This window comes from Lissotriton vulgaris, chromosome 2_1, assembly GCF_964263255.1.
Source record: "Lissotriton vulgaris chromosome 2_1, aLisVul1.2, whole genome shotgun sequence".
NCBI classification, from domain to species: Eukaryota; Metazoa; Chordata; class Amphibia; order Caudata; family Salamandridae; genus Lissotriton; species Lissotriton vulgaris.
In genome coordinates, this window is record NC_141687.1 from 1,348,683,939 (window position 1) to 1,348,711,023 (window position 27,085).

Sequence of the window (27,085 nt, forward strand, 5' to 3'; positions counted from 1 at the left end):
CTCAGCCAGAGCAGCCGTCAAAGGGGGAGGGAGGGGCTGTAGTTTGGCCATGCAAGGAGCACAGCTCCAGGAGATCTGGAGTGGAGTGATGTTCATCTCAGTCTTACAAGTACAGTCAACAGATTGGAGACCATCGTTACCCCCAGCCACCATCTCAAGCAGTGTCCAGCTAGGGCGGAACAAACTGTCTTGCACCCACACTGGGCTGCCAGGAGGACAAGGCGAGTAGCTCTGGTCGATGGTTCAACTTTTCTGGGTGTCCCCAAAGCCCAGTATGCTTGTTTCATGCGAGTCTTTAAAAGGGTGTCATTCAGTGCAGGCTTCCGTAGGAGGAGTAACCTATTCAATCAGGGTGGTGGGGAACCGCAACCCTAGTGCAGCATACCACCCCCCCTTACAGGCAGGGCCTTATCGCCAAAAGGTCAGCAGCAGCATCTGGTTAAAGACGCTCGCATTTAGCAGAGACACAGCAGGGTCCAGCACTTTCTGGTGAACGTACGAAGTAAGCTCCACAAATCCGCAAAAGATTGCACCTGCACCAAGAAATACTTCCCTGCATCTGGTAGTAAACACAGGTCCCAGTACACTACAGCCATGGCCCTCCTCCATACCACCCGCCACTATGGGTGTACAGTTAGCTTGGCATACGGTGGGAGGTGCATTGGGGTAAGCAAGGGCAGCCACTACCATGGGGCGGACCCGCCGAGGCACACAAGAGCTCTGTGACTGCCAGGGAGGCGGCTGCACAGGGCAGACAATAGTGCCACCACCACCCATATGTTAATTCTTTGACTGCCTCAGGTCTGCTCTTCAGACAACAACACTGCGTGCCCAGCACCAGCAGACACCCGGGGACTAGAATTCAAGCATTGGGTGCTCAATGTCTTGGATGGTGGAGGATTTCAGGCCCAGACCAGGAGCACCGCTAGAATGCATCTGCCATCTTATGCCTCCAGGCCATGCCCTCCTACCAATATAGTTGATTGACATGCACACCCACCTCCATATGAACTGGTAATAGACTGATGTGTCGGCATTTAGCACGTTTGACTCAGCCAAGTTAAAAACAGCTTTATCCTCCACATTTTGAGTCTTTTTCCGTAATAAATTTCCAGATTGGATAAATATCCGAACCTCATACAGCCGCATGAACAAAATCCTTATTGTGGGCCGCAGCATAGTTGCCTGCATCCTGATGACCATCACTTCCCACTCCCATCACAACTCTATTTGGTGTGATTCCCGACTTAGGGGAGGGAAAGTAAGCATGTTTGCCCATGAACTAAAGAGCTTTGCCTTTGAGAATCCAGCAAAGAGACACCTTGCTGAAGAATGTAGCAAAGTTACTGAGAATGCCGCCTCGACCGAGGGATCTCCGTTTGTCAAGGCACTTTATCAAACTATCACAACAGATTTTAACAAGAACACTCAAACGATTCCACTTATGACTATTCTAGAACGGCAATCAATTAGGGCACCTGAATGGGCCAAAGAGGATCATTCAAAAACAGTAAAGTACCATAAGAGATTAGGCGGAGCAATTCAAAAAGATTGACTTTGCATGCTTACCGGCAGATCCACACTGACGTCTGTTCCATCTAGCAGGGAGACTCTACATGTAATTATGGATTTGGCGTCCCCAGCAGCAGGAATGTGTGTTGCAGCCCTCTGTGCCTCTCGCAGTCGTTCTTTTTCGGCATGCTTCCGCATGGACCGGCGCCCCAGTGTACGACGGAAAAACCTCAACATCTTAACTAGATTAAAAAAAACACATTCAATCATTGCAATATGTTCGACTTTCATTTATGGTCATCAGAGTACTGAAAGTATGAATTCTACAGCAATATACAAATAAACCACTTTCTCCCCAACTATGCACCACTTTCTCCCCAACTATGCACCAATGTGCCAACTTCAAATTAACCAATAGGGTCAATAGGTGTTATTCTTTTGCCTGGCAAAGAGCTGACTTAGTGGCCCATACAGATTTGTGTTGCAAAACAGTACTGCCTATTCAGTTTTAAACCAAACTCTTGAGCGAGTATAATTACCAACCCGCAAAAATGCAGTTTTTGGTTAGCATAGTTTACAACTGTAAAAAAAAAAAAACAACAACAAAAAACACTCACACATATACACATATAGAACTTCCTGCGTTGATCACTGATCAACAATGAATATCTTGGACCCAATCCATGCCTCCTACTGTTATCTTTCCGAAAAACCAAACATCCAAATAGCTCTTAAAATCACACCCTTATTATGAAAACGAAACTGATGAGACAAAAACTAGAAACACAGCTTAAGACCAATGCTTTAACTGGGCCAGTACAGACGGTACTAAGAACCAGCACTTTTTTATTTTGAGAGGGAGAGTACCTGAACTTCAAGAAAAGCGCAATACTTTTAATTGGAGAGTACCAGCACTTCTCAGAAAAAAGTAGGTACTCTGTTACAGAGTGCCTGCACTTTTATTTTTCCATTTCAAGCACTGCTTAAGACCACAAACCTGATAGATAATCATATAAATCATTTCCTATAATCTTTGTTCGCAAATATTGCCCTAGGTGGACGAGGTATTGATTAGTTACAAAAAGGCGGTATTAAATACAAAAAATTGCAACATTTGGTAGTAGGAAGGAAAATGCAGTTAAAAGAATCCAAATAGTGCTGTACTAAAAGGGAGCCCTCCCGACAGAAAAGGGTTTGAAATCTTATGTGTAAAACAGGTACAATGCTGAGCATGCATGTTGAATTAAGTGCTTACTGTTGACATCTAATTTGATCTGCAGAACACAAGCTCAAACATACAGGCAAAGCTTTAGAAACGTTGTGGTTGGAGCGAAGTTAATCTGCAAATCCCTTCACCATAAATTTGCCCCAAGGGTTATTATCTAGTTCGGTAAATAACACCAAAGCACACACCACATGTAGTTTTCGAATAGACATGGACGGGCTTATCATGGACGATCTCTGAAACCATTCCTGTACTTACTTTGGAACCTGTAATTGGTGACCGGATTACTGCACTTCTTCGTAATGATAATATTTGATGTTAAAACATAGCAACCTAAACTCGTCTCTTAGGATTTACCATGGCTTCTGTTATTTTGCTACGATACATTTCATCTTTAAATACTTCATTGGAGATTCCTTAGACGCCTGATATGGAAATTCTGAAATATTTAACCAAGTATTGAAAAAGTTGCTTAAAGACGAAACACGTCGGTTTCCAGCTTTTGTATAGAATTTTCAAACTATGAACAATTTGATAGATCTTCGAGAATTGGGACTGCGGACACTCCAGATCCTTGATAGCTTCAGGAGGTTCTCAGGACTCAGGGTTCACCCTAGTAAGTCCTCAGTGTACCCGGTGAGTGAGAGCATGGCAGGTTTAGCCTGGGTGTCAGTATTCCAGATCCTCTCACAGGAGATTTGATAACTAGAGTTATTTATCACAGCAGACGAGGCCAGAACATGGACCTCCAACATACAACCCCAGTTGGACAGACTCCTGGCCGATCTGAAACACTGGGTGGCAGTACCCTTCTCCGTCTTCTTGGCGGATCTGCTATCTTTAAAATGGTTGCCCTCCCCCGGCTTCTGTATCAGCTCCAAAAATTGCAATTCCCTGTTCCACTTTCCTTTTTAACCCATGTGGAGTCGTAATTGCGTGTTTTATATGGGCTTTAGGCCCGGCGCTTTGCCCTCTCCAAGTGTTATAAGTCCACTTTTGATGGTGGCATTGCCCCTCCAGGTGAGAGATCCTACTATGGTGGGGTTCAACTGACCGTCCTAAGTAAGTGGTGGTATGAGGGCTTTTCTGATCCTGCCTATGCATCAGAGTGGTGGGCTTTGGGGCTCATTCACCCTGATACACCTGCTGTATGGAGGTTTGATCCCTCAAGCTCCCCCTTCTGCTGGCGACTCAAGTGGTACTAGAGACGTGGAAGGTGGCAGGCAGATCCATGGGATAGGAGGGCCATATCACAGAGGAAAACTTATTATGTGCAGGTACGGGCATTCGTCAGGTAGCCAGATTGCAGGGGCTCCGTCGCTGGGACCAAATAGGTGTCTCTAATCTGGAGAAAGTCCTTGATGGGGCTGTCATTAATTCCTACGCCCGCCTCCAAGATAAATTCCAACACCATCGGTTACAATTTTATAAATAACTGCACCTTCACAATTTTGTTACGCCCTCCTTGTCACACACAGCAACTATCCAGGAATACAGCCCCTAGAAGGCCAAAATACTACTGACCAATAGCCCACAACACCAAATCTTGGTCATCTACTGTTCACTGGTGATCAACGCCAGGGACACTTTTAGGGCTTTAGAGAGATCAAGGTGAGCAACCTCAGCCCCCTAGACAATGATGGGAAAGAGGCACTGGCTTCTCAATGTCACCTCATTCAACTGAGGTACTTGCATAATGCTGCTACACCAAGAATAGGCTACGGAGAAGGAACCTCGTTGCTTGTCAGTTGTCTGCATGGTTTCACTGCACCGGTTCACTTTCTACATACAGTCTGGGGCTATTCCAGCCTCTCCCCATTTTGGGATGGGGTATATGATGGCTTGGAGGTGTTGGTCCTGCCTTTGCCACGATCACGAGGTGAGATATACTACACATTTTGGAAAACTATGACTGGAACAGCTATTGACGAGCGCTTTCTTGGCTGGGCCTTACAGTGGCAAACGCAACATTACTAGAGCCTGGAAGGAGGCTACAGCTCCTTCACTAGAGGTTTGGAGAGAGGGTCTGGGCCACTGCATGGGCCTGAAACGTCCTTTATACATAGCTAGGGACTGTCCGAAGAAATATAATGAAATCTGGGAATTCTGGTGTGACTATCATGGGATACAGCTTAGAACCATGTCCCCAGCTAGAAGGATCACTAGATGTCGAGATCAGAGCATTTACATCCCAAGTCCTCCTCGGGAGGCAGAGGAGTAGGGAAAATAGGTAAGAATGAGCAGGTCTTTTCTTCCTTTCCTCCTTTTTGGAACTATGGTCGGTGGCTGTGCTAGCAGTGGACATTTTTGGTTTTGTTAATGTAATGTTTGCTTTTTGTCTTATTTTAGTTTATGTGATATGGTCAATGAAGATTATAATTAGCCATGTGACTAAGCTGCATGACTGTTATGGTAACTATTTCGCAGATTTTCTATTACCGCTTCTTATCTTCATTGTATTGTTTTTCTTAATATGGCAAAACGAATTTTAAAAAAAGTTTGGAGAAAAAAAAATGACCACCACCACTCGGAAGATTTTTTCCACCCCAATATATCAGTTGGATTACTGAAACAGTGTGGGATGATTTGTCTATTCAGAACTACATGTGACGTGTGCTTCAGTGTAATTTTCCATAGTAATCTTTTGATTGTAAGCCCTAAAGGGTCACAATCTAATCAGTGCACACCCTAGTGTAGCAGGGTGTAGGCTACCCTTCGAGCACCACATTCTACCCAAATTACACAGGCGTAACACCATTAGTTTGACACCAACTCTGGCATTCGGATAAGCGATTCTGTGATCACTGCTTCCAAAGGTGGTTGTAGATGGCTTTTTTTTTTTTTAACTATTTCAGAAAGTAGCAGTATCCTGCACTGCAAATTCCATTTAGGAACTATATTTACACTTTTAGTGCTGGGTATTAGGTATGCTAATAGACCGAGCATTTGGGTCATTTACAAGGAAAGGACCATTTGAATCCATCAAGATCTGTATAATGCATATGCAGTGCTGAATGACCCGAAAATGTTGATGGCCACTATATGGGAAAGGAGATTCCCTGGGCCTAATGCACAAAACTTTTCTAGGAGTGGCTGTGAATTACCACAGAAATAATCCGGTCCCCTTCACAAAGTATATTCTGTGAGTAGTTGTGTCTCATTGTAAACTTGGGTGCAACTTAAATTTACATTTCCAGGAATAAAGACAAGCTTACTCACAGAGAAAAGATTAGTGAAGTCCAAAGCTTTTTTCCTATGGGTAAGAATGTCCAAGATTAGTTGCATCTTACTCATTAAGTCCCAGGAGTAAGACATGAATACTCACAGAAATGCGTGTGCTTTGTCAATCATGCTTTGTTATTCTTGTGTAAATTACACCCCCAAGATAGGAGTCGTACACAACTTCCTAGAGGCAACTTAACGAGTCAGGCTTCCTCACTCTAGACACTCGTGGTCTCCATTTTCACCCCTTTCAAGTAAACAAAGTTAATATTCAAAATATTTTGAACCCGTGCCCCTGTTATGGGATTGCATAGAAGATTTGCTCTACTATTTCAATATGAATTTCCGTTCCAGAACCTGATATTCAATTAATAGTGCAGATAACATAAAAACGGGTAATAGCTTAAAACAAGCATTGGCAAAGCAAATAGGTCTTAGCCTTACAACTGAAGTGCAGAGCTATTGGCTTTGCTAAAGATTGTAAAGCATGGTTTGAAAAAAAGTTAAAAAGATATAATCCAAATTTTGGAGGGAAGGCAACATGCTGTGTAATCTCAAAACTACACTGAAAGTTCTTAATCTTTACAAATGGCATGATTTCTTTTTAAAATACCTTTCACTCAGTGGACTTTGAACAAAATATAAAAAGAATAAGGCTGTGTCACAAAATAAAGGGAATTGCTTGCCAAGGAAGAGTTTATTTTCCATAGGATTCGGTTTGGTCCTCTGTAGTAAGCCAGGGAGGAGATTTATGGGCCTTCAGGAGACGTGCAAAGCCTACACCCTCTGCCTCACACCCCATCTGAGTGCAGCAGATGATCCTTTCCCCATCGCCATAAAAGCCTGTGTGTGCTGAAGCTTGTACTTTCATGCAATATGGGGAATGCAGGAGATAAGATATTTCAAGGGTGGTTGTTATTTTAAGTCGCCTCACAGCAAAAATATCCATATTGCTGTGCTTTTAGAGACAAGCTGGGAGGGGTTGGAAGAAAGAATATGTGGGCAGGTATTTGAAGGGTTGGAAGCAGCACAGAAAAAAAGGCGTGCTCTTTGATGGAGCGCTGAAGGAAAGAAAAAGAAAAAAGTAGTTCCCTAAATGTAAGCAGTGAAAGGATACAAGTCAGTCAATCGAAGGGATCGTAAAGAAGCCATGCTCTAGGGGAGGGACAAACGCAAGAAGAGTAAGGCAAGCCATCGAGCAAGAAGTAAGCAAATAAAAAACAATAAAACCAACCAAGGGAAAGTAATGTGAGAGCTGTAAGCCCACTGTAAGTTAATAGGTCTTTTGTTATCGGACAGTTTACACGGTAAGAATCAGAAAGTTTTTAGGATCCAGACGCAGCATACATGTTTTGTCTTTATTTAGAAACCCTGCTGGCCTGCATAAGGTTTCATGTCAGTAATTAGGGCCGACGAAGGATTATGCATTTTTACTTCACAGGTTCCTATTTCTAGACGCACCTGATCTTCAACTGTTAAAGCTGGGTCCTAACTTGAAATATGGCTGTATTATGCGTCTGTCGACATGAGTACAAGAGTTTTCTTTGGGAAAACTTGTGCACACCGGGAAATTATTTTTAATCTGTTATAAGTGGAAGTATTAATGTTATTTCGGATTTTGTTGTTTTAGAGCTGGTCTCAGTGAAATCAAAAAGTACAACTAAGCAGCAAATGTGGTACTCGACTGCCACATAATTCCAGTGGTGCAGGATATAAAAAACAAATTAGCCAAACACTGAAATGCTGGGCAAAGGGGATGGACTGTTTGCAGCTGAGCTACATTTTTTAAAATATTTTGCCACAGGTGGATAACATAACGCATGTTAACTTCTATGGAAAATCAAAGCTCAGGAGGACACAACTAACCCTGGGCATAGTTTGGGTAGTAGTGCTACGTGTAGCTATGTGAAGTGTAGTTCGCAAGCTACGCAAACTGCGTAGTGCGGTAGGGAAAATTCTGTTTGCACTGATTGCACTGTGCGGATAAGCATCCGGCACTGTGCAATCATTGCAAACAGCATCTTGCACAGTGCAAGCAGTTTTCTGCCGCTCTAGTAGATCTGTACTCTAGCGGCAGCTCTCTCAACGCGGACTGGTGGTTTCACATCGCGAGCGGTCGCAAGCATACGCGACCACTCGCAATGAGAAACCTGACCTCCCCGCGTTGAGAATCTCATCGGGAGGTTTATTTTCCACGCTCGCGATCGGCAACTTGATGTCGCGGATCGCGAACGAGGAAAAAGTCTCGCCGGGATGTTGATTTTGCTCGCTCACCAACTTGAAGTGGAGGACTGCAAGCAAACAAAAAATGCCTGCTACGCTACGAGTTTTTGCACTGTGCTATGAGCAATTCGCGTAGTACGTAGTAGCGCAAACTACGCACGCTCCGTGAACATAGCATAGTCTTACTCCCAGGGTTAGACATAACTCTCAAGGCACCATAGGCAGATAACTCAGTAGCAGGGGAAACAGTACAAAAACTAAACATTTCTCCCAATTTCCACGGTAGTCAGTAATTTGAACTAGAACAACTGACGCCATATCCAATAATGAACAAACCTCCCGAATAAACAAGAATTTGCAATGCAATAGGTCTCGCATTATTAAAGTTTGAGCTATTGGCATTGCTAAATAATGCAACACCAATAGCTCAAACTTTAATAATGCGAAACCTAATGCATTGCAAATGCTTGTATTGTTTTGGGTTTTGGTCTCGATCTTACATGGGTTTTCTGACTCTGACCGACCTCATGGCCTTTCCTGTTATCGTCTGTGCTGTCTGGATTCTCTGCGTTACCTTTGCCTTTATTTGGGACTACTTGAAGAAACTCCCCACCTTCTTAATGACACTGGTTTTCTGGTGATGAATAGTTAACTAATTGGCTGGTTGGCCGCCAGCTGGAGCCACTTCCTCAGCTGATTTTTTGGCAGGTTGTGCTGGAGCGACTGGAAGGTATCTGGTGAGTAAAGTGGAAGAAGAACACTTCCCTTGATGTGTCGGTGTCTAGCTGGCTCCCTGGTATCGTCTCAGGTCATGGTTAATCGCAGGTCGCTGTGCAAAAGTTCAGATATGGTTTAATAGTATGCCAGCTGTAGACTTGCTTGCTATGCTTGCTTGATTTACTCTTGTCCCAACTATGAGAGTATAATCGTGCGAGGTGGTGAAAGGGGTAAGGAGTCAAACGTTAAGCATAGTCGTAAGCTCAGGAAAACAGGAAACTGCACATGTTGAGAACGCCGTTAGTGGCAGTTTCCGGTTGGTACAAGTGAGCACAATCAGGCTGTGAAAAATTAAGTGCTGCGAGGAGACGAGCGGGTGTTGGCTCTATGAGCGGGGCAATCAGACCTAGCCGGGGCGCCTCTGCGAATTCGCAGAGCACACACATGGCAGCCTCCCTAATGGAGGGCTGCGCTCATACTTGCACACACTAACACGCTCACCGGCGTCACGAGGCTGGTTAGGGCTGGCTAGGGATGGCTTTCGGCTCTCAGCAAGAGTTCTGTCTTGCCTCGCAAGAGGTGGTCATGCCGGAGACGGCCCGAGAAGGTGAGGCTAAAGGTGGTATCAACGCAGCGCTGAAAATATTCCCCCCTCTAGCAGGCGGGCGGCTGTTGAGAGAACCTCAAGGGTGCAGAGGGGGTTGGATGCTTGGTGCAGGACCCACTAGTGGCAATGTTTTTTTTACTGCCTCCTCGCCACAACCAACAACCGCTGCCGACTGCCACAAAGTGCATAGTTACATATTCTCTCGAGTCTCGTGAATTCTTGTCTAGCAACAGGGAGTTCACGTTTTCACAATCACTGCAAACTAACGGGGTGTAGCCCCAGTGCGGATTTTTTCTTCCCCCTCTCTCCTCTGGGCGGTGTGCTGCTCTCTTCGGGAGCAACCGCTGACCCCCAGCTGGGTCGTCCCTCCCCCCCCCCTCCACGCAGCTAATTAGCGTCGCGGGTCAGTTTGCGGGCTGTTTGCTGGACGGCTGGGGTCCGGAAAGCTGGAAAAGCGCTGTAGACCTCGCCGATCCAATCTCAGTGTTATGCTCCGCACCTCGTAGCGTGTGCTTAACTCCGTAGTGTAATTTCTTCCACATATGGAGAAATCTGAGTAGCAAAGGAAACACTTGCACTCTGACAAGAAGAACAAGATGATTCTTGAAATTATGCACAAAGAAGCCAAAGACACGAAAACGGCTGATTATGTACCTTTGAAAATCCTTGCACATAACAACTTTGTGGGACAACAGATATCATTCAAGAGGCGGTCTGGCCGAGAGCGGGACGGAGTAGGGATGCAGGGGGTGAGAGCAGGACGGAGGAGGGCTGCAGGCAAAGGGAAGGGGGGGCGAGCAGAGCAGCTCCAGAAAGAGCTGAAGGCGAGAGACAGACGCAACGCCCACGGATCACATCAAGCCGGGGAAAAGAGTATGGGACCTCAGCGAGAGGGAGGGTGTGGGGGGCGGGACTTAAAGAAAGAGACAAACGCCCACGGATCACATCTAGGCGGGGAAAATAGTAATTGACACCTCTCTTCCAATGGCTAGCCTCCATTTACGAAGCTAGCCAATGGAAGAGAGAGGCGGAATAAAGCACACTATTGAAGTCATTAAATCTCGGGCTCCGCCCACACTGCTTACGCAGTGTGACGCTAGGCCTGAGACTTAAAAACGGCTAAAATCAATTGATGCTCTTAACTGCAATCTTATTGACTCGGACTCTGCTAAATCCTTGGGATTCACTCTGGACCCATGTTCGAAGAAGAGCAAAGCTATAAAGAGCACTGAGATGAGCGCATTCTACAACCTAAAACTCCTCAGCAAAACCAAACACTTCATCCATCCCAATGATCTTAAACAGGCCATGCAATCTCGGTTTCTGTCCAGATTGGACAGCTGAAGTGCAACCCTCACAGACACAGCAAAATCTTACTTACCAGGCCTCCGAACCACGCTAAATACAGCTGCTAGGATGGTCACCGGAGTAAAGAAATACAATCACATCTCACCCTCTCTAAGAGAACTAAAATGGCTTCCAATTGAAGAATATTCACACTTCAGAATTGCATGTCTCACCCACAAAGCTCTTCACACTGGCAAATCTGCTTACCTTGCAGCCAAACTGAAAAAGGCAGGCCAGACGAGAAATCTTAAGACAAAACACACTACTTCTCACTCCTCCCAAAACTCGCAAACAAAAAACCTTGTCACGCTCCTTCTCTGAAAATGCTACTAAAATTTGGAACACCATCCCAGTCCATATCAGGACCAACCCTTCCTTCAGAAACTTCAAAAGACAGCTCAAGGACCTCTTCCTCAAACTAACTCAACCAACTAGATAGCAATGACCCAGAAAGAAAACGCACCTCTGTCCGCTGGACGAGATTCCTGTAGCAAACAATCTACCTTAGCAAGATGGTTTCTACATCACCGGTCTTTTGATCCGATTCTACGATACCCTCCAGGCCTGATTCGATACCAGACAATGCTTTTTACTGAAACAATGGGTGTCCGCTGTCATCATGTTAAATGTTGTAAAGCGCACTTAAACCTTCGGGTCTGGCCAGAGCGATACAAGACTCGTGAATAAAAATAGTGGCTTCATCTTTCAGGCCCTCAAGCCTTACACAGGGCTCATATGCTCCAATGTTCAATAACTCGAAGCTCAAATGGAGGGAATGTGTTTGAACATTCAAAATTGCAACTGTTCCATGAGTAACTTATTTATCTGATGTCGTAATGAACAGCAAAGACCCTAGATGACGGAATGCTGTACATAACAAGCATTGACATAGCCAATAGGTCTCGCCTTTGGGACCTATTAAGTGTTTAATTAGCCATGCAGCAAATTTCCAGCACTATAACTACCACCCACAGTGAAGGGATTATGTACCAACATCTGAACCCTCTCTGAGCAAAAGAGGAGGTTTAGAGCACCTTCTACAGGACCATAAAACAGAGGGTGCCTGCAGCCTTCGCACAGCAGCATGTACTTGCGGTAAAGAATGAACAGCAAAGAAATAAGAGCACACCTACCCATAAAATGCATATAACTGGCAGTTTTGTGGTCTGTCACCTGAGCATCCTCATTTTAAGGACACCCTTAGGTCCATAAAGAATGGACATTGGCCAGCGTTTTATCTTTTGATGAAAATTAAACGTTGTACCATTAAATCAGAGCAAACAGCATCTATGTTGATAAGTTCACTCCTTTGATGAGATGCTTGAGCCGCACAAATTAATTTCTTCCTCCTCGCCCCTTTCACCCAGAGGCTTGTGTGAGGAGCAAAGGGAAGAAACCAATGTCAGCAACATGAGGAACCGGCTGCTAAACCTACTTTTGCTGCTGGCAACAATTGTTTACATTGTCCACAGATATCAAGGTACTATAAGGGCACACTCTATGGGGGGTGGGTGAAAAGGGGCAGCGGGGCAGTATTTGAGGGGTGGTTGTTCATAGTAAGTGTGCATTGAGATCAAAGGGGGAACACGGTGACTGAAGTGCTGAGCCTCCCTGTAGTATGATTTTTCAATGGTGCATTTTTTCTAGCTTTTTCAAACAAATTGTTCAAAACTTTCAGTTGAGCGAAATTGAAATGATCGTGACCTTGTAATTCTCAACAAGTGAGGAGTAAAAAGTTGTTGAGGCACATTTCGTACATATTCTTTCTTGTTCGTATACATTTTTGTTATTTTTCTCTTATTTCTCCGCAGCAGTGGGCAAGCTCAGCCCACTCCAAAATGGCCCACAGGATTCCTTTAAAGGAAACCCGCGACTTGAACACGCCTTGTCATGACACTGTGTGGTATTAAGGAGAGGTGGCGCTTAGAACACGGAACGAGGTCCGGCTTACCCACAAAAATGAAAAACAGGCACCATGTAGTAGATCAATAAAACCAAGTTAGGCGCACTGCTTATAACAAACTGCAGCGGCCGTAAAACGGCACTGTGCTGTAAACCTAAAAGCTGCGCATCCTCCAAAATAACATATGCTACTTCATCAATTACAGCCCTATTTGCATAGCAACAGATAAGCTCCAGCACTGTGTTCAATGCTGCGGTCTAAAGGACTAAGATGAACAGGAGTGATGCACCATATGCAGCTCTTTAAATTGAAATAATGGCATAGCCGAGTCTTGAGTGGAGAACTGGGAAAACGGACCATCTGTGTAGTGAATATATAGCTTGTGACCCGACTCACGGGGAGGGGGGGTACAGTAGGCGGTGCGGAGAGCTTGGAAAATCTCCGGTAATAAATAAGCACAGCAAACCTTTAAGCAAGCCGGCAAAAACACAAGCAGAGCAGGCAAACTAAAATAAGTGTATTATAAATAACAAAAGGAGTAAGAGCACATATAACAGGAGCAGTTCTCATGGGAGGCTTTACAAAACTCCAAAAGGAGGGACTATTAAGCATAAACACCAAACAGTAGGCATTTATTAAGGGCAGTAACAAGAACCAATGATTGCCATTGTAGATAAAGTATGTCTCGAAAAGACAGCATATGCGTTCCCTGTGCGAGACCTAAAAACAGGCACAAGAAACACGGAATAGAGGTATTTGCTAACACGAGAACAACTGGACAGCACGAGCCACTGCTTCCAATCTTGAAAAATGTTAGTTAGGGAGAACATATATGAATATACTATCAGCCTCGGAAACAAGTTCACAAAAAGAAAGTGCCTTGTCAACGTAATTTTGTACTCAGACAGGGAACTGGCGCAGGTGCGAGACGTAGCCAGTAATGCCCATTTTAAGTTGGTATAATTTTATTTACTATGACCATACCTGACGCTGCAGAGTTGCATGGAGCTTATCCGATGTGCCCGGCAGGTTGCGCTAGATGTTGAGAAATCCTGGCAGATTTTGGGCATGTTGAATGGGACTGCGTGCACTTACAGATGTTCTATGGTGAGATACTGTGGGAGGAGCCTAGAGTGACAAGGGTGGGTGTAGACCTTATTGCCAGGTATTGCCTGTTGGGTCCGTTACCTCTATCCAAGAACAAACAAAATGCGGCAGATTCGCTCAGCTGGGATTAGTTCATACATATGGCCTAGTGCAACTGCCCCTCAACTGTCTAAAAGGCGGGCTAACTTCCTGGATTGGGCAGCAGCAGAAGAGTGCCGGCTCCGGAAGATTATCTCTGATAATGCAGAAGACCTTGAGAGTTAAGATGACATGCTAGAGAAGCTGGGTGATCAAGACATCTCTGGGAGAGAAAATCTAATTCTACCACATTGAATAGAGACAACAAAGCTCCCACTGCGATAGCAGATACTGTGACTGAGCTAGATGAGCCGGGACCCCCGCCCACACTCTCCTACTCAGTCTGCCACTAGTGAGTCCACTTAAGAATCAGGAAAAGCTCAAATGCATGCACTGTTCACCCACATAAGGCCTGAATGCATGTGGATGCATGATGGTGATCTATCCCTCTTGCTTAATTGCCACCAGCTGGGAAGTCATTGTTTCTACACCAATAATACTTAACACAATGCCGCACTATTTTGTTAGTATTATACTGAACATGAATAAAAAGATTATCCAATCCAAAAAAACAAAAAAATGTTCCGAGACCTGCAATGGCCAAATTTAAAGGAAAAAAACAACGCCCCTAGATTCAAATGAGAACTTAAAGAAAAGCAATTGACTGAAGCAGTAGTGGTTGATGCGCAACTGGATAGCATAAAAAGTTGAGGTTTGCCTATGGTCATAATAAAGGTGGCAACTGAACTAGGGTATTTAAGTCTCACTCACACAGCCACCATAACAAATCAACCATAAGAGTTATGAGCACTGATGGACCTCCCACAAATAAAGGCATCTTAAGTACACTGGGATTAGACCGCTCGGCCCTGTGGCCACAAGAGCGAGGTTTTGAAGGCCCATCCAGTCAGCAGAGCTAAACAGCTGGTGTTCCCAATAGCTCTGCTATTGGTATGCAAATGTGTATGTATGTCAATATACAGATGCAAAGGCACCATGTTTAACATTTCAATGATCACCTTTGGCATCTCTTACAGACAGAGTAAACCCCAAAAAGTAACAAAGCTTGTGAGAAATGGATAGGCCCCCATCTCCCTCTCCCACCTTTCAACACATTGCCTCAGATGAGAAGTTGTATGGTTATTTGGGTCTAAGTAAGACCTGGCAACCACCAACTAATGGAAGAAATGTATTGAACGGAGCGTGCAAAAAAAGAAAAAAGTCTATCTATTGTTTCCACACTCAATAAATTGGAGACCCTATCACTATCAGTCGCACTTCTGCCAAGTACTAGTAAATTCTAGAAACCGTAAGAAAAATACATTTAGGCTAAATGAAATGGAGAAATTGATAAAGAAAAAAAAATCATTCTGGATTGGAGAGGACTAGTTTCAAATTTTAAGGTTTCTATTGGCATTCTCCAAACTGCAATAGGACACCATTCGTGTTAGCTAACAAACCGGCTGGACCAATGCTACCCTTCATCCTTTCAAAGTGAGATCCAGTAAATTGACTATTACTGACATGTCTTCTACACAGTGCTTAAAAGTGATAGAAGAAATGTGTTACTTACCTGTAACTGCAGTTATCCAGTGCTAGTATCTTTCATAGATTCACATGCCGGAATAATTCCTTGTCGTCGGGATGGGAGTCCCCAGTACATAAATAAAGTAATGTCCCATTAGACAAAGAGTAATAGGCCAAAGGCCTCACATTAGTAACAAATCCAGGTCCTTTTGTAATTAGGACCAAACTCTAGAGAGCAACCAATCAGCTACCACCGCCCTCTGGAACCTTCCTGGAAGGTGCTCTAGTCCCTCAGATTTTCGTGAGCACATTGCTATATAGAGGTACAACTGAGAGTGCTAGGTGAGCCCTTCCAAGGGAGGCGGCTGGGTTGCATGTGAATCTATGAAAGATACCAACACTGGACAACTGCAGTTACAGGTAAGTAACGCTTTTCTTATCCAGTATTAGGGTATCTTTCAAAGATTCACATGCCTGAATCAGAATTGAAAGCAATGATAATCACATTTCCTTTTGCATAAAGAACATAAAAGCATTAGCCAATAAATATATATATTAGCATTAAAATTCAAAGCACTAAGTTACAAGTCTGGCAAAAGGCATAACAGTGGAAGAAATGTGAGTGGAAATAGAAGAGAAAGGCTGGTGGGAAGGAAGGAAGGAAGGCTCACTTCTATCAAAATAGATGACGCAACACCGCCTGTCCCACTGCAGCATTCTTTGTTAGTTCTGTATTCAAACAGTAGTGTTTGGCAAATGTATGCAGCGTCTTCCATGTTGCCGCTCTACAATTGTCTGTGATAGGCAAACCTGCAAACAGTGCCATAGAAGTAGAAACTGCCCTAGTAGAATGGGCACGAATTCTAGTTTGTAAAGGTTGACTAGCTTGTTGGTGACAGAAGACAATAGCATCAGAGATCCATCTGGGAATACTTTGTTTTGTGAGAGGAAAACCCTTTCTGGGCAAACTGTAAGCCACAAAAAGTTGATTGGACTTGCGGAAAGTTTTTGTTCTGTCAAGGTTGAACTTAAGGCAGCGTTTCAAATCCAGTGAATGTAGAGCTGTTTCAGCTGCTGTTTGAGGATTTGGAAAGAAAGTCTTTAAGACAATAGGCTCATTTAGGGGGAAGTCAGACGTGATTTTTGGAATACATTTTAGATTAGTTTGAATAATTACCCTGTCGTTCTTGAATGGAAGAAAGGGGGCTTGTATTGTGAAAGCGTGAAGGATCGCAGTTTTCCAGGAAAGGAACTTGAGGTCAACTCTATATCTGCTCAAAAGGGTGCTTCATAAGCTGAGTAAGTACTGTGTTTAGTTGCCATGTTGGAGGAGGAGACTTTACGGGAGGGAAAGTCCGAAACAGACCTTTAAGAAATTGCTTTATCAATCTGTTAGACCAAAAAGAGAAGGCCCAGTAGAAGATATTCTGAAACAGGATATTGCTGCCAGGTGAACTTTGATGGAAGCGTCGGCGAGGCCCGAAGTGGCCAAAATAAGGAGGTATGGCAATATCACTTCTGGAGAGGATGTTAAGGGATGCACCTTAGCCGACCTGCACCAAATACAGAATCTTTCCATTTAAAGGAGTAAGTCCTGTTTGTACTATCCGCTCTGGTGCAGATAGCGGAGCTCTGTAGTCAAGAGGAATGCTCAGGAGCCAGGCCGATAATTTGGGAGATGCTGGATCCAGGTGTTAGACTTGTCCCTGGTCCATTGTGAGGGATGGATGGAAACAGTGTCAACGGAATTGGAGATTGCAGGGAGAGGAGTTCAAGTTCCGTGAGCCAATGTTGGCTAGGCCATGCTGGGGCTATTAGAATCAGCGCGCAAGACTCTGCCCTCATCTTCCTGAGGAGCCTGGGAATCGGGGGAAATCAGTGGAAAGGCGTAGGAGAATATGTGAACGATTTTATTCTATATCTTTATTACATTTTTTATTATTTTCTCGATACAAACAAATCAAACAGGTATATTTTGCACTTACATACAAAATCAATATCACTGTGACATTACCTATATAATACCACTTAGTGAGCACAGCGTAATGTACCGCTAGCTCGCAAAAGGTGACTTGCTTTGGCAGTTTAATATAGGTATAAGATACCCACATATACTGTCACCTCTAATTGAGGGGCAGGGCATGTCTATCATATGGTTCCTCTTCCTGCAATAATTTGTCAGATCTGAACAAGTCTTGTAGCCCAATTTCGTACAATTTGTGACAGGTGTTAGGAAGTGATCAATTTCGCTGATTGCAAGATATCTTCGTTTTTCAACTCTTAAACCATAACAAGGAAACCTAAAAGAAATGCAAAAGAAAAGAAGATATCGGTTACATAAAAAAACATGCATCTAGTGCAGTATGTGCCTTTCGAGTGAGGTCATGTCGAGGGTCGTGCGCAGTGTAGTTGATTTGGGTAGCTGTTCCTAGCCAGTATGTAATTGTGTGGGTGCCAAGGCTTCATGTGTCTAGGATCGTGTCTATGTAGCATGACGACGTTATTGTGCGCCAATAGGAGTGAAGTAGGGGGCAGGAACACAGCATGTGTAGTAAGTCAGCGCCTAGCAGATGGCATCTTGGGCAAGCAGTGGTGGTGACGTTAAAATATTTACTAATCTTGTTTGGCGATAGATACGCTCTGTGTATTATATATGTTTGTAGGAGTTTGAAGCATGAGTTACGTTGTATGCGGGTGGCACAAGCCAGGACACGTTCCCAGTATTTATCTGTCCAGGGCTGATCTCTGTCTTCAGCCCATCGCGCCTGGAGTGTGTGTGGTTTTTTTAACACGTGTCTAAGTAGGGCCTGCACTAGCCAGTGAATCACATGCGTCCCCTCCCCATCCCATGCAGGTACTGCAGCAACTGATGTGTTGGTGGCTCAATTGTCAAATCTCCCTATGTCAGTCTCAATGTCCGTATGATGGCTGCAAGTAGGAGGAACTGACCCACCAGCAGGCCAGTATCCGCTGACAAGGTTGAAAAGGGCAACAAGGTACCATCCGCGTATAGATGTCCTAATGTATCCACTCCGGCCTCAGTCCAGGGCGCCAGCGCTACGTCAGTTACAAAGTCTCTGCCTCGGGGCGTACCGACCAGTGGTAGTACTGGGGCATAGGGAATAGTGTCTTTTGTAAGTTGTAGGCTCCTTCAGTATCATCTGTGGGCCAACTCAATATGTAACTGTCAGGCGGGGAGATTAAGCCAGTGGGTGGAATAAGCTATAGATTTGGGTCTGTGTCCATGAACACAACTCCGAGGCGGTATCTGCCAGGTTCTTACCGCTTAGCCACTTTGCAACCCACTGCAACTGCGCCGCTAATTAATACAATTCTAGATGAGGAACTGCCAAGCCACCGCATTCCGGTGGCGCATACAATTTCTGCAGCGCTATTCTGGGCTGTCCTGTATTCCACACTAGACCTCTGATTTACCCCTCCAGCTCCCAAAACAGCCGCACCAAGACATACCAGCAGATTTGCAAAATAATACAATAGCCTAGGTAACACTATCATTCAGTCAGGGTGATGCGACTCATCACGTGCAGTGGCAGAGTACTCCAAAATTATATCTGCACCCGTATGGAGGAGATGGTGCGCACCAGGTTGCCTTCCAGTATGTCCGCTGGGGATCTGTAGATGTATATGCCCAGATATCTAAACATTGTTGGGTACCAGGCAAGCGCCGTGCCATTGATTGTTATATCAGTTGCGTCCACATTCTCACTAAAAGAATAAGCGCCCAACTTGGCCCAATTTACCTTAAGGCCTGAAACTTCCTCAAACCTTCGAAATATGTTACATATAGCTGGCCGTATATCATGTACGTCTCATGTACAGCAAGAGGTCATCAGCATATAGGGAAGAATACGCTGAACAATGCTATTGAAAATGCATTCCCCAGAGATCCCTGTTGGGGATGCCAGCTTGTGAAGTGTTGGCATTTTGCGTTCTGTCGCGTGGCAAACAGATCCAACAGTGGTTCGCCCCGCAGAGAGAAGATGCTGTTGAGAGTATCTTGGTTTAACTCCCACTCATGGCAGGTTGTCTGCATTTTGTTTGGCGAGTCTGCCAATGCATTGTCTTTCCCTGGGACGTACTCCGCTCGCAGGGAAACTGTGCTGAAGAGACCAGTTCCAAATTTTTTGAGATTCTTGAGAGAGTGAAAGTAAACGAGTCCCTCCTTGCTTGTTCAGGAAGTGCATGGTCGTAGTATTGTCCGTTCTGACAAGCACTTGTGAACCTTTCATTCTGGGAAGGAAAGCCAGGAGAACTAGATAGACAGCTCAGTTCTAGGAGGTTTATGTGCAGTTTCCGCTCAGAAGACGACCACTTCCCGCTGATCTGAAGCTCCTGAAGGAAGGCTCCCCAACCTTTTAGAGACGCATCCGTGGTTATAACTTGAGGGGAGGCTGGAGTTAGGAAGGATAGGCCTAGAGACAGATCCTGAGGCTGAGTCCACCAGTTGAGTGCCGACCATTTGAGGAGTCACCTGTATGATGTTGTCGAAGGATCCGCTGATCTGAATCCACTGAGCGGAGAGAGCCTCTTGAAGAGGATGCATGCGGCGGAGAGAGCCTCTTGAAGAGAATGCATGCGGACACTACAGTAAGGAACTAGGAGGCAAGAAGACATCATTCCGAGGAGGGATTTGAACAGGCGCACTGAAAGATTTTCTTCTGCGTACGCGTTCTGCCAAACGTAGGAGTTTTAGTTGTCGCTCCTGCGATGGGTATACATTTTTCAGGACCATATCCAGAACAGCTCCCAGAAATGTTATCCGCTGAGAAGGCTGTAGAACTGAATTTTCTGAAAAGCCGCAGACAAGCTTTGGAAGACCTTCTCGCGCTGTTGAGAGAGGGTGCCTTGACGAGCCAGTCGTCGAGATGAGGAAAGATCTGGTGATGTCGGAGGTATGCAGCCACTGGAGAAAGGCATTTTATGAAGATGCGTTGGGCTAAATTTGAGCCCAAAAGGCCTGACCCTGAATTGGTAAGGTCTGCCCGCTATAGCGAACCTCAGAAACTTCTTGTGCCTACTGTGAATAGGAATATAAGAGTAGAACATCTTGGAGGTCCAAGTATACCATGTAGTCGTTCGCATGGAGAAGTTGTAGGACTTCCTGGATAGTGACCAGGCAAAATTATTGTTTTTTTAAGTATTTGTTTAGATTTCTTAAATCTAGGATCGGTCTCCATTTCTTTTCCTTTTTTCGCACCAAGAAGAATCAGGAGTAAAAACCTTGTCCTCTTTGACAAACAGGAACCTGTTCAATAGCTCCCTTCTGGAGCATTGATGATATTTCCAGGAGTAAGAGGTATAAATGTTTGTGATTCATATGTTGGTGTTGGCGGTGAAATTTGCACAAATTCCAGAGAATGTCCAAACTGCACCAGCTGGAGAACCCAACGATCCGTTGTGATTGGATTCCAATTTTGAAGATAGTGGGAAATTTTTCCTCCCACTCTGGAAGGTGGAAAAGAAACGAAGACTGGCAGTAGAGAGAAGTCATTGGCGACGCGCGGAAGCCTTCTGCCGTCCGGCTCTTCCGCGAAAAGAAGACTTGTTGTACGAAGTCAGCGCTTGTTGTCTCTGCTGAAATTGTGGTCTGTATTGCTGGTTATAGGAGGAGTATGAAGACCTATATTGTTGGTAGCTTCCTGTTCGAATATTGTCCTCTACCTCTAGAGCCACGAAAAGTGGTGCTTTTATATTGAAGGGTACCCAGGGCTCTGGCCGTATCCGTATCTTCTTTGATACCTTGGAGGGCCTCATCAATATGGGTACCAAAAAGGAGTTGTCCATCATAAGGCAGGTCAAGGATTTTGGTCTAAATTTCAGGCTGGAATGTTGATGCCTTAAGTCACCCTTGGCGCCGCAGAACTGCCGCCCCAGCCAGTTGGCAGAAAACAGTGGATGCGATGTCCATCGCACAGTCTATAATTTCAGAAGCCGACCTTTCACCCTCCAGAAGCACCTTTCTGGCTTCGTCTTTAGATTCTTGTGGCAAGGACTCCAAGTACGGTGCAATATCGGACCACATCTGCCTGTTGTAGCGTCCCAATAGCACTAATGAGTTAGAAGCTTATTGTTAGTGCTGACATGGAGAAAAATCGTGTTCCAATATTGTCCGGGGTGCTGAAAGTGGGGCAGAAGGGTTTTTCAATCTGCGTTGAGCTGCCGGAGTAATAACTGAATCAGACTTGGTATGTCCAATGAGGCAGGCTGGAGCGTTGTCTGAAGCCCTGTATTTCTTGTCCAATCTTGGCAAGACTGGAGGAACTGTAGAGGGATGTTGCATTATCTTGATGTCTTGATCCCAAATGTAGTCTATGATAGGCATAGCCCTAACAGATTTTTTTGTATGGTTCCTTGAAATCATAAAGGAAACAGTCCTGTTGGTGAGAAGGCATTGGCAATTGGAACCGTTGTGCTGCTCTTTCTAGGAGATTATGGAAACCTATATCTTTGGGAGGCGAGTTCGCCTGAGGAGGCAATGGCGATGCTGGAAGAGGGATGACAGTCGTCCCATTCGTCGTGGTGTGACTGCGTATCCTGAATCTCTTTCTTCCTGTTTTCCATTTACAGACGATGACGAACGAGGCGGCACAGGCACTTCGATGGTATGAGGCGGTGGAGGTGGGACTTGCGCTCTCTGTGGCGGAGAGAGAACTGGAACAGAGAAGACGCAGAGGTAGGGAACCTCTTTTTGTAGTCAGAGATCATAAATTGTAGGTCAGAGACCAAGGCTGAAGGAAGACAAACCATCTGTGGCTGTTGATGGCTGTCGTCATGATAGTATGCCTGCTCATCCAGGTCTTGATCATCATAATCGGAGTCTTCCCGATACCTAACATTAAGTTCAGAGGGACATCTTGCATCTCTAAACATACTGTCCTCATTAGACTCCTCATCCTCATTCAAAAGGTGAGAGGGAAGTAATGGTTGAACCCTACTGGGTGATGTAAGAAGGAGTCAGCCTCTGTTTTGTGATTTTTTGATGAAAATATATAATATCTGCCCTTGATTTAGGTGTTGTTGACGAGGTCGTCGCGTCCTCGAGCGAGTCGTCAACTCTGTTGTCGCAGTCGGCGAGGATTTCTTTATTTTTATCGTCGGCGACAAAGGTGTACGTGCAGTTGATGAAGATGTCGTGGACGACGAAAGAGATCCCGACAAGACTGAAAGAGCAGAAATGGTAGTCATCGATAAAGTCACTCCAATGGCTGTATGAGGAGATTTTGTTGTCGTCAAGGCCGTAGTCGACGGGGCTGAGGAAGGCTTTTTAAAAGTGTGTTTCACCCTCGGCGGAGTTCTTTGACCCTTGAAGGGGAGAAGGCTCCCTGGCAAGTAAATCCTTAAGCTTTGAAGCCTCTGAAGACTTTTTCTGCGTCTTCTTTTGGAGGTTGCTGCGTAGAAGGACCTGGAGAAACATCTCTGGGCCTTTCCTGAGGAGTCTTTGAAGAGGATTTTGATGAGCTCTCACTCACCTCAGAGGACAAGGGGTCTTCTTTGTCCTTTTAAGCCTCTGCTGCTAAGATAAGCCTTCCCTCACGATCTTTTAAAGTCTTAGCAGAAGAAGTACAATGTGCAATCAATACATTTGTAAAGCGCACTAATCACCCGTGAGGAGCTCAAGGTGCGGGGGGGAGGGGGGGGGGGGTGGGGGGGGGTGCTGCTATTGCTCGAATAGCCAGGTCTTGAGTAGCCTCCTGAAGGTTAGCAGGTTCGGAGTCTGTTGTAGAGCAGGGGTACAGTGTTCTGGGTCTTGGCAGCGAGGTGGGAGAAGGCTCTGCCGCCGGTAGTCGCTCTTCGGATGTGAGGGACGGTGGCGAGGTGAAGTTGAGTCGTCGGTTGAGGTAAGCCTGACTGGTTTTGTGGAGTGCCTTGTGTACATGGGTGGGTGAGGAGCTTGAAGGCTATCCTCTTGTTGACGGGGAGCCAGTGTAGGTCTCTCAGAAGGGGAGTGGTGTGGCAGGGTACGTCGAGGACCAGGCGTGCAGAGGCGTTGTGTGTATGTTGTAGTCGTTTCAGGAGTTTGGCCGGGGCTCCTGCGTAGAGGGGGTTTCCTTAGTCCAGCCTGCTACTGACGAGGGCCTGGGTGACTGTTCTTGTTTCAGTGGGGATCCTTCTGTAGATCTTGCGGAGCATGAGGAGGGTGTTGATGCAGGAGGATGATACCTGCTTGGTCATGGAGAGTGTTGAGTCGAGGATGGCTCCCAGGTTGCGTGCGTGGCCAGTGGGTGCGGGGCTTCTCTCAATGCGGTCGGCCACCAGGAGTCGTCCCAGGCTGAGGGGTTGGAACCGGGGATAAGGACCTCCGTCTTGTCCGAGTTCAGCTTCAGTCTGCTGTTCTTCATCCATTCGGCGATGGCCTTCATTACTTCGTGGAGGTTGGATTTGGCGGGGAGGGGTTCCTTGGTGAGGGAGAGGATCAGTTGGGTGTAGTCAGCGTAGGAGAGGATGTCGAGGTCATGCAGTCGGACCACGTGGGTGAGCGGGGCCATGTAGAGGTCAGCCTGAGGGACGATCCTTGGGGTACGCCGCAAATGATCTCGGAGGCTTTGGATCAGAATTGGGGGAGGCAGACACTCTGGGCTCTGCCAGAGAGGAAGGAGAAGGAGGGGATCCATTCCAGAGCCTTGTCTCAGATCCCTGCGTTGTGGAGGCGTGTGCGTAGGGTGCGATGGCAGACTGTATCAAAGGCGGCTAAGAGGTCCAGGAGTATGAGGGCCGCAGTTTCGCCATTGTCCACCAGGGTCCTGATGTCATGACATACCTTGCAGTCTTTAGGAGTATGGTCTGGATAAAGAGTTAGTCCTTATGCTGATCGTCGACATGTAATCTCTTCTATTTGCAAGTATCACAGGGCCTAAAAAGGCCATTTTAAGGAGTATCCGACTTGAAGACAGGAAAGACTTCACTCAGATCGAGAAATATCCGAAGAAAATACCTTATAACCAAGAGAAAAGGAAAACCTGAGCAGAGCTCAGTGGAGACTCCCTCAGATTTTCTACCACACGTCGTGCTGAGGGACTAGAGCTCCTTCCAGGAGGGTTCCAGAGGGTGGTGGCAGCTGATTGGTTACTCTAGAGTTTGGTCCTTATTACAAAAGGACCTTGATATGAGGTATTTGGCCTATGAATCTATATTTCTAATGGGACATTACTTTATTTATGTACTGGGGACTCCCAACCCGATGACAGGGAATGATTCAGGCATGTGACTATGAAAGATACTCCAATACTGGATAATGTAAGAGTTTCTGTACTATAGCCCATACTATTATCAATAGAGCAGAGCTGCTCCAACCGTCTGACTTCTGTATGGCGATTCTTTTTAAAAAAAAGCAACGTACCAAACCGAAACACAGGAATAATGTGGGCAGCTGAGGAAGCTGACATAACAAGTACAGGTACATGACTATGTTGTTGCAGTAGTAGTGCACAGAGAAACTCAGATAAACACAATAGGTAAAACAACTAGCTAAAGCAGCTTTACACGCTTACACAAAGAAGAGCTACAACATACGCACTATCAGTGTCACTGCACATAAAACAAGTTCAACATTTGTAGCTGTAGTGCAGGCTTACTGCTGTGTGCCAGAGATAACAAGAGAAAGACACTATCTTCTCAGGGACTTGGGAGTGGTAAAAAAAACATGATATGCAGACTTTACTGTAGGGACCCAAAATAAAGAACATGGCAAGGTCTTCTAAGTAATAGAAAAACTACTTCAATAACGTGTGCCAATTTGTGTGTGGATGTGCAAGACTGTTCGCTGGTGAGAATAATCATGAAATGGCGAGTACTCCAAGCATGAAGATTGATATAACATTTTAATTCTATTCTATTTCACAATGCAAATTGCTAGATTAGATGAAAACAAAAATCTTCTGCTCACTTACTTTTTGCTGAAGAAAATGCGCTATTGATGTTTTATTCTTTTCAATGTATGGGTGCAAGGCTCTTTCGAAAATTGCCACTGCATAGGCCATGTTGTCTGTACTTATTGGCGACATATTTGTCCTTCGTGTCTTTCAGTCTCTACAGGGTTTTTGGTTGCTCGTTTTCAATCAATCAATGACAAATGAGAGGACAGGGTTGGAGGAAAAGGCAGTGGGGATTTCTGACAGGATACCAGCCAGTGGAGTGAAGGAAAAGGGAAGGATGCAGTGGAGCACCAAGAAGTTGTGAGCAGAGCAAAACAAGGCGTTGAGTGTCAGGGGAGAGGGGTGGACACAGACAGGTGACTGAAGTGAGGGGGACAGGAGTGACACCTCAACATTAGACTGCGTGGCCTTTGCCACTATTGAAACTACAAGGATTCAGGTAGCTATAGGATTATAAACATATACATTTGTTAATTATAAACAAGGCCGGGCGGAAAAAAAAAATATATATATATATATTCCCACGAGTGGCAAGATTGCAACGTATGTAGCTAAAGGTTTCTGATAAGCAACTGCTCAAATGTCACTCATTTCAAATGTTATTTCCAAGTTACAAGGGGAACTCTTGCCTAAAATTACAATGAATTAGATAATTTGCATACCACGGAGTGCTGTGTAATGGAAAATGTGTACCCAAGGAAAAATGCCTTCTAGCTATCTTTGGGTCTCGCCTACCTGGCTGCTTTTAGTGGTCTGTAAGGGGGACTTGTGAAATATACCAAAAATGTAGTGTGCTAGGAACCACAAACTGCTTACTACTGATGATCTATTTCATTCATTTGCTCACTTCTTATTTGATGGCTTGCCTGCTCCTTCAGTTTGTTACTCCCCTAGAGCCATAGCCTCTTTACCATCCTTTTGACTCCATGAAGTATCCTTCTCCTGCTCAAACATAGGGAAATACTTGTATTCTGTTTTCCGGCTCTCTCCCTTGCATGTTGCTTACAGTCCCCGAAATGCCCACCTGTGTGCTTCGTTTTGCTCTCCCCCCACTTACTGTCTCCCTCGTGTGCTGCTTTTCCTATTAGACACTCCTCTATATGCTCATTTTGCACCCTTCTCCCTGACCCTGGCTTAATTCTTAAATAACCCCACATCCATCACTTCCCCCACCTGCTTCTTATTTTGAACCCCCCACCATGCGTGGTCCTTAAAATACATATTTTAACACTTTCTGGAGGGCCAGACTGCACACATTTGCTCCCAACCAGGCCTCTTTGCTTTCATAAATGTGACAATCCTTTGTTTCCCCTCACAATTTCGGTTTTAAAGGTGTCCAGATCTAGCTGAGAAGGTGGACACCACTTGAAAGATGTTACTCAGGTTCTGTATCCCATTATTACACAAAGGACAGATTCGGAATTCAAGCTCCTAAAACAGCTGCAATAGGCAATGTATCTGCTCTTTGTATAAATATAGTCTTCTGATATTATGTGTAATAGCCATTGATGGATGAGATAGCATCTTATTAAATAATGGAGTGTTTACAATGACAATGGATAAATTATATTGTTTTTCTATTGAAAAATTACAGATTAAAGCTGGTCAAGGGAATTACACCATTTAAAGAAAGTCTGAGATTGCAATATTTCCAAGTTAATAAATAGTCAAAAAGGTATTTACAAAGTAGACAAGCATTTGCAATGCAATAGGTCTCGCATTAG

The 27,085-nt window shown here is 45.0% G+C and overlaps 1 protein-coding gene across 1 annotated transcript in view; it reads right to left on the bottom strand.

Annotated features, from left to right (window-relative positions):
* Positions 1-27,085, bottom strand: part of EPB41L5 (erythrocyte membrane protein band 4.1 like 5) — a 1,452,967-nt gene that overhangs the window by 1,349,573 nt on the left and 76,309 nt on the right. Inside the window, exon 2 of the mRNA XM_086957110.1 lies at positions 1,570-1,754. Coding sequence (XP_086813236.1) covers positions 1,570-1,749 — 180 coding nt within the window. The 5' untranslated portion in view covers positions 1,750-1,754. The remainder of the gene's footprint in view (positions 1-1,569; positions 1,755-27,085) is intronic.